Below are 8,442 nucleotides of genomic sequence, written 5' to 3'. Positions count from 1 at the left end.
ATATATATATCAAATTTATATTTTTTAAATGTTTATTTTTTTTGAAAAATAATAATATTATTAATTTTAAAATTTTAATTTTTTAAAATTATAAAAAGAATCTCAAAATCCTAAAATTTTTCATTTCTATCATATTATTAGTCGTCTTTGTCGATTATCTTCGTCGTCGTCGGTTTATCCTTTTTAATCTTTATCAAGTTCAAAAAGCATAGAACAAATGAAGAATATAGATGGGCATGAAGAATATGGCTTATAAAGTACCGATGCACGTATTTTGATATCGATACTAACATCTCTATTTGGTTATAATCTTTTAAGTTGTCCCTTAAACATACAAGATTTATGTTATGATATTTATGTTTGTATTTTTTGTACATAAGTTAATGGTTGAGCTTGAATGACGACAAGTCTTTAATTTTGTCTAATTTTCAAGATAGCTTTTATTCGAATCCATTAATATGACATCAACGAATTAAATTTCGATTAGACAAGATTAAATATGTTGCATTGGAGATTCTCATAATTTCTTGCACTTCAAAAATATATTTTAAGTGTATTGATGATATAACCAACTCAAATTTCATAATTGAAACTCAAAACACATACGCATAAACTTACGGTGAATTTTAGAGTGTAAAATTCTCATCACTATCTTTTAAAATTAAATCTACAAATTTAAAGATTTGTATCAATCTTTTCAAATATATACTTAGAAGACACATGCACTTAGTAATATTTTTGGGGAGGAATTTGAAGTTTTTCTCTCTAGTTCACTAAGCATTGATCAATGGGTTTTTAGGTGTTTGAAGAAGAATGAGTAAAAATGTCAAGCTTCCTTAATTTTAGAGGCCAAAATTAAGGTTTTGAGATGTCTTTGCTTATACTAATATATACAATATTATGCACATTATACTTTTAGCTTATAATTTAATCAATCCAAAACATTACTAAACAACACCTATACCACATTTCCCACAAAATTCCACAGAACATAAGCTTAGGGACTTATAACCATGCAAAGTCCCATTTTTCACTTTTCTATCATTTTGGTCCTTTACTTTTCTTTTACTTCATATAAACTGATTTCTTAAAATAATCTACAAATATAATCAGAAGAGTACTGGGCCAATGCCAGTTCAACAATTTGAAAATTGAACTTGATATGCAAATAGATTTCAGTTGAAACCAAACCCAAATCATTCAATGGCATAGAAATCATAGCAACGTATCATGACAACTTTTGGGGAAACGTTTTCCCCGGTGTTTGTTACATTAATTTTTTTTATTAATTTGATGTAAATTTAATATAATATCTGTCTTTGATGATTACTTTTAATTATTTGATATTAAACGTTTATACTTTTAATATTTATGGTGTTTGAATTTGATACCTAAAAAAATAATAACAATTTATTTATCATCGAATCACTTGATTCGTGCATTGCATTCAATTTTTAAAAGTCTATTATATTTAGAATGTTCATAAGGTATAAATACAATTTATTAAAGAAATGACCAATTCAAGCAACGTTAGATTAAAGAGATAATTTTATATGAGTAATATTATTTTTCATTATTTATATGAATAATACTTTAAAAAAATCATTTAAGAAAATAATCTCTTGAAGCATATATATAAATAGTGCTTCTCAAAATAATATGTTTTGTATAGTTCATTTTCACTAACGCTATTGAAATATTTATATTAACAAGGATAAAAAAATAAAATAAAAATATGTTTTTGCTTACTCAACTATTCATGTACTTCTATTTTGATCATTCAACCGGATTTTTAAGACATATATAACGTTATGTTTTGGTTTATTTTGAATATTCACTGTTAACAAAATAATGGTAATGATGAGATACCACCATAAGATAATATCACATCATTATTTAGAAAATAAAAAAATTATCACATTAACAATTTTGTTACTTCCTCCACCCTACTAAAAATGTCCTTTATTGACTTTTCAAAGTCAAAATTTTTAAATTTTAATCATAATTATTTTAAATATTTTAAAAATAAATTTTATAAAATATATATTTCAAAACTATTTAATTGAAGGTTTTTAAAATATATTTTTTCATACTTTTATCAATAATGAATTTTAAATAATAAATAGTTAAAGTTAAAAAATTGACAAAAAAAAGTTAATAGTAGAAAATTTAAGTAGAACAGAGGTAGTAAACTTTTAAGGTAAGTGATTAAAATGAAATTAAAATATAATATTATATATTTTTTTGAAAAGAATAGTATGATTATTAAAATGAAATTTTTTGAACTGCTTTGAAATTAAGCTTGAGCTGGCAGAGATGGGGTACGTTTACTAAATACGAATTCAAAAGAAAAAAGATTGCCAAAAATATAATATTTATTTTCTGTTTACACAATAGCTAGTGGACCCATGTGATTGGACGGTCAAGATGTTAGAAAGAGGTAGGAGTAATATAATCTAACGGCAGAGAGATTCGCGTCGATTTAAAGCCAGGGGGCCTATGCGCCGAGACCCTGAAAACCCTCTTATAAAACCCTTGGCTATAGCCGTCTTCCCCAATTCACTGGGTTTCCCTAGGCTCATTTCCCCCCGACTTCCCCTAACCCTAAATTTAGTTTGTTCGATTTTCGTAACCGGATGGTGAATCCCTCGCCCGTTCTTAATGGTAGTCTATGGTTTTCGTTTCTTTGTTTGATATATATTTTCTTGTTTCTTTTCGGTGTAGGCTTTGCCCAATCAGCACACTGTTGATTATCCGAGCTTCAAGCTTGTCATCGTCGGCGATGGAGGCACTGGTAATTTCTGTTTCTCTAGGCGCTTAGATTGATTTCTAACTTCTTTTTTACGATTAGATTTGATTTCTTTGGTCCTTGTTTACCTTTCCAGTAGTGTTTAATAAGTTCGATTTACCCTTCTTTAACTTAAAAAGTAGATTTATGCAAATGATTTAACCCTAGGAAGCATGAATGCCAACACTGTGTTTTGGTTTGAAGATGGCATCTAGATATGAGGATTTTTATAAGATTAAGATATGTGGTTCTGCGGGATAGGATATTTTGTTTATTAAATTTCAACATGTAATTAATTTTTCAAAATTTTAAAATTAATTTTGAGTTTAGAAACTTTAATTTGAAAAATTCATTAGACCCAAAATTCTTATTGTTTGTGAAATAATTGAGAAAATCGTGGAGAAGATAAACCTTCTAAGAGAATTGCCCGTGCAAATATGATATATCAATATGATTTTTAAATGTATAGTTTTTGTATTATAAGGAAAGAAAGACTTCCTATGTTTATTCTTGCACAAAAACATATTTGCTTTGAAATGTTATGGTTTTACCTTTGGCTTTTGTTTCAGTCATGAAAATTGAGTTACTTGTTGATTAAGAAGATGGATTGTTTTGAACTTGATTGTGTTTTGATGGGTTTCAGGAAAAACCACGTTTGTGAAGAGGCATCTGACTGGCGAGTTTGAAAAGAAATATGAGCGTATGTGATGACAATGTTTTGAGAAAAGTTCAGTTTGATTAGTTTGTTGCAGGTTTTAACTTGAGTGCTTTTATTGTGCAGCAACAATTGGTGTGGAGGTTCACCCTTTGGACTTCTTCACCAACTGTGGAAAAATCCGATTTTACTGCTGGGATACTGCTGGGCAAGAAAAATTTGGTGGTCTTCGTGATGGTTACTAGTAAGTATTTAATTTTGGGTTTCCATAATGGCAATGAATTTTTCTGTTGGTTATTCACCATGGTATCATGATTGTGCTCTTTATTATTATCTTTAATTGCTAGTGAGTATTGCTGATAAATATCTATAAACACTGTCATATTAAAATTCCAAAGAAATTCCATTCAGCTAACGCTCAAAGTTTCTGTTTTCCTTGTATGCGCTGATCAGCTTACAACAGTGTTTCTATGGCTCTTTATGGGTTGACCAAAATTGTTATGTTCTTGTTCTTTGTTACTTTGTTGTTAATTCTATTATTGTTTATTTATTAAGTGCTTTTTGTATTGTGTTTTGCAGCATCCATGGACAATGTGCGATAATTATGTTTGATGTTACTGCCCGCTTAACATACAAGAATGTTCCTACATGGCATCGTGATCTTTGCAGGTTTGTTGGAGTTCTCAACCTTTATCATATATTGTTTCTTTTTTGGTTTTGTGGAACAGCTTATAGAACTTCATTGTCTCAACTGCCAGGGTGTGTGAGAATATTCCTATTGTTCTATGTGGTAACAAGGTTGATGTAAAGAACAGGCAAGTTAAGGCAAAGCAGGTTACATTCCATAGGAAGAAGAACCTGCAATATTATGAAATTTCGGCCAAGAGTAACTACAATTTTGAGAAGCCTTTCTTGTACCTTGCCAGGAAGCTTGCAGGGTAGCCGAGCTTTCCCTCTCTTGCATGTAAAAACGTTTTCATCAAGCAATGTTCTGATTGATTCCTAATAGTTACGTTTTATTATGCATGAATGATTGTAGTGATCCTAATCTTCACTTTGTGGAGTCCCCTGCTCTTGCTCCTCCAGAAGTACACATCGACTTAGCTGCCCAGCAACAGTAAGTATTTCTTCCCAAAACGTATTTTGCATTCATCATTTTATAGTGCTGTTGTCAGCTATGTTATTTGAACTTGAAAGTGAGGGTTGATTAGAGTACAAGGACCTGCATTTTTTAATCGGTTTCATTTGATGTGCAAATTATTGCAGACATGAAGCAGAGCTTGCTGCAGCAGCGAGCCAGCCTCTTCCAGATGATGATGATGATGCATTCGAGTAAAAAGAAGAGGTGTGGCGTTTTCACTGGTACTGCCTGAAAGATTATGTTTGGGGGTCTAAACAATTTCATCACTCTTCATTAAATTTATATATATATATATATATATATATATATGGGCAGAGCTTGGTGTTTGTTAGCTATTGAGTACAGCTCCTGTCTGTAGACTTGTCTTGTTTTTGGGTTTTTTTTTAATTACGTTTCGGATGGATTTTGCTTCAAGTAAAATCCCTTTCCTTTATATTTTTATACTTGCTTTGAATCTGATGCAAAAATCATTGTGTACCCAACATCATCTTGGTAACATCATAATTCATTTTATACTCAAAAGGCCTGAAGGGATCAACATGCTGGATGTTTGGGCTGGTCGACATAATTTCAAGTAGGGAAAAGTTAATGATGTTTAGGAGTGTTATTGAACTTGTGACCAAATTGAACTACAAAATATGGAACCCAAAGTTTATTCCCTTCGAGTGTAAAAGAACTGTTACGATGGGTGTCGGATAGAAAAACACCAAGGCGACCCCAATGGGTTAAAAATTGTTGTTGCAATGAAATAAACAGGCTCCCATTATATGCCAAGTGCCAAGCCGGCATTGGGGCCAAGTAAAAACTGGTCTTAGACAGTGCCAGCATGTTTACGCAATGTGGGGTTTGGTGTAAAACGATACTGTCCTAATTTTCAGTGGCTCATAAGTCACCTTAACATGGGATCCCATTGCACAGGCCTTTGGTTGGGCGATTACTGTCGGTGGGTGGTCGGAGTTCAGGGCTTTGGGATTGTGAATTGCTCTTCGCACCCCTCTTCAAAATTCGGCTTCCATGGTTACTGTCATCAGAATTGGGTTTTTATTTGTATTCCTTTCCCTTTAAATTTGACATTCATCATAATAACTCATCCTTGTCTTATCTTAATTGGTTTTGCTTTTATATCTATCGAATCTGTTATTTAGTTATCATGCATTTAGCCCTAAGGTAAGAAATCCCATCTATATTTTTTAATTGAAAAAAACTAAGCAAGGCTTAGGTTACAGGTAGGGGGGAGACTCCGCCTTTATCAAGGGAAAGGAGAGATTCCACAGCTTGAGGGGGCGTTTCATAAAGAACCATCTGCATCACAGAAGACGGAGCCATTTTTGTAAGCGAATCGGCAACAATGTTTGTTCCTTGCGGGATCCAGATTAGACCAGTGCTCCAAGCTTGTCTACTTAAGGTGGTGATAGCACGAACAAGGGAGATCGGACAATTGTCTGCCATGGGATCTTTAAGTAGGTTCACAACCTGCTTGCAATCTGTTTGAATCTCCAGTCGCTCCACATCAAAATTGGCAGCAAGAAGTCCCTCATAAATGCCCCACAGTTCACCCTGTAATATTGAAGAATGCCCAACATTTTTGCTAAATCCACGAATCCATGCACCTTCCTCATTTCGGATCACTTCAGCAGCCGAACCAATGCCTATCGAAGGGTAAACACCTCCAACTGAGTTGAGACATGTCCATCCCGACATGAGTTTTCTCCAAACGAGGCTAGCGGTAGTCCGACGAGTGGCAGGAGTAGAAGACAAGTGGCCGAGACCATAAAGCTTCGCCTAATGGTGAGCATAGTGAAGGACATCAGGTGGAACGAGAGAACAACCTGTAAAGAGAATGTCATTTATTCGTTTCCAAATATGCCAGGTGAGGGAGGCAAAAAGCATAGACCAAGTAACTCCATTCCTCAGAGCATTGGAATTATTCCTCAAGTTGGAAATGATCTATAGACATCAAGGTCCTCTTGGAAGAAAGAAGAATGCATATAGCGAGGTAAGATTTGCATCTAGAGATTACGAGCTTGGGGACAATCGCGCAAGACGTGGATAATGGTTTCTTATGCAACACCACAAGCAGTGCAAGAGGCATCGTGGGAGAGTTAGCGCCATATTCGCTCGGAATTTGTCATAAGTTTACAATGGAGCGATAACCAAAAGAATAGGCACAACCTTTGAGGAATGGAGAGGCTCCAGATGAATTTCAAGTCGTCATTGGTGTCAACCCAGTTTAGATCACATAAGGTGGCGTACGCTGCTCTGAGTTTAAAGGCATGGTCATGAGACCATCTCCAAGCGATCCCATCATCAATATCATTTGCAGTAGGAGCCTTCATGCTATGTATATGGCTTAGAGCATAAGGTGTCACCAAGAGGATAGAGCCCCTTCATTCCATGCTCCATTCGGTATAGAAAGGGTAGAAACACTCAAGTTTTCGTCCATTAAATTTTGATTGATTGTATGGTGTCGCAACACACCAATGGAAGGGACCCAAGCATCATCCCAAAATCTAACCTTAGAACCATTCTCGAGAGACCATAATAGACACGACAAGAGAGAATTCCATACGTTTGAGAGACCACACAACATGGGGGAGCAAACTTTACGCGAGATCAAGAGAGGACACGGGTCAGTTACATTATATTTATGTCGTAAGATTCGAATCCAGAAAGAGCCTGTATTAGTTAACACCGCATACCCGATTTTCATCAAGAATGCCATATTATGTTCATGGGTGCGAATAACGCCAACTCCACCCTGATCACGTGGTTGGCAAATCACATCCCAATTGATCAAAGAGATCTTATTCCCAGCGTTAGAAGAGCCACAAATAAACCACCGAATACATTTTTCAATGTCATTGTAGATGTTCTTCGGAAGAACCATTGTTTGCATTAAGTATACCGAGGTTGCTCCAAGGGCAGCCTTAGCAAGAGTTATGCGGCTAGCCATAGAAAGAGTTCAAGCTGCCCAACCAGAGTTTTTTATTCAGCGTGTCCATAATGAAAGAGTAATCCAAATAAGATGGTCACTTATGGAAGACATGTACCCAATATATTTTCCGAGAGAGTTAATAATTCGAAATCCTAATCTGGAAGCAATTGAGCATTGTATGCTAGTTTCAGTGTTCGGTGAAAAGTAAAGAAGAGTCTTCGATTTGTTAACATTGTGCCCTGAGTAATGACCAAACTCTGAAATAATAGACTCAACAATGTTGGCCTGATGAACATTGACATGAGCATAGAGAACCATATCATCGACAAAAACCAAATGAGAGACATGCAATCCGTTCTGACGAAAGCGAAACGAAACCCATGCACCATCGGAAATTTCTTCTGAAATCCGATGCCCGAGTCACTCCATAGCAAGAACAAAAAGGTATGATGATATCATGTCACCTTGATGGATGCCACATTGAGGGGCGAAAGATTGTGAGGATTGAACTTGCATAGAAGAAGAGGTGATACAATTCATGATCAGATTGATAAAGTTAGTCGAAAAGCCCGCATCAGTGAGGGTATCTAGAATAAAATCCCAGCGGATTCTATTAAACGTCTTTTCAAGGTTGACTTTTATAGCCATCCAATCGTTATTCTTTTTGCATAAATACATGGAATGGGTGACCTCCTGGTTGATAATGAAATTTTCAGAGATTGACCGTCCATGGATGAAACTAGTCTGATTGGGGGCGATGAGAAGAGGCATGCCATGCTTTAATCAGTGAACAATAATTTTAGTGATCAGCTTATAGACAGTGGTGCAAAGGCTGATGGGGCGTAAATCAGAGAATGATTTAGGCATATTCCTTTTGGGGATAAGGACGATGATTGTTTTGTTAATGGCGGGTTCAATCTAAC

The 8,442-nt window shown here is 34.9% G+C and overlaps 1 protein-coding gene across 1 annotated transcript; it reads left to right on the top strand.

Annotated features, from left to right (window-relative positions):
* The first annotated feature begins 2,550 nt into the window (after nt 1-2,550).
* On the top strand, nt 2,551-4,865 carry LOC120176724 (GTP-binding nuclear protein Ran1B-like). Its single transcript, XM_039183086.1, has 8 exons — nt 2,551-2,639; nt 2,725-2,794; nt 3,432-3,488; nt 3,570-3,687; nt 4,023-4,112; nt 4,202-4,381; nt 4,483-4,560; nt 4,710-4,865. The coding sequence occupies exons 1-8, from the start codon at nt 2,637-2,639 to the stop codon at nt 4,777-4,779; spliced, it is 666 nt and encodes a 221-aa protein (XP_039039017.1). The 5' UTR covers nt 2,551-2,636; the 3' UTR covers nt 4,780-4,865.
* Nucleotides 4,866-8,442: the final 3,577 nt, after the last annotated feature.

This window comes from Hibiscus syriacus, unplaced genomic scaffold (assembly GCF_006381635.1).
Source record: "Hibiscus syriacus cultivar Baekdansim isolate YM2019G1 unplaced genomic scaffold, ASM638163v2 tig00112253_pilon, whole genome shotgun sequence".
Lineage (NCBI taxonomy): Eukaryota > Viridiplantae > Streptophyta > Magnoliopsida > Malvales > Malvaceae > Hibiscus > Hibiscus syriacus.
Note: the sequence above shows the minus strand (reverse complement) of the source record. Positions and strands in the feature narration are given on the sequence as shown.

Bases quoted from the DNA above. Each gene is read 5' to 3' on its own strand.
- LOC120176724 (XM_039183086.1), top strand. The intron at 3,489-3,569 runs GTATGTGATGAC...TTTATTGTGCAG, and splicing joins GTTTGAAAAGAAATATGAGC to CAACAATTGGTGTGGAGGTT. The intron at 4,113-4,201 runs GTTTGTTGGAGT...CTCAACTGCCAG, and splicing joins TGGCATCGTGATCTTTGCAG to GGTGTGTGAGAATATTCCTA.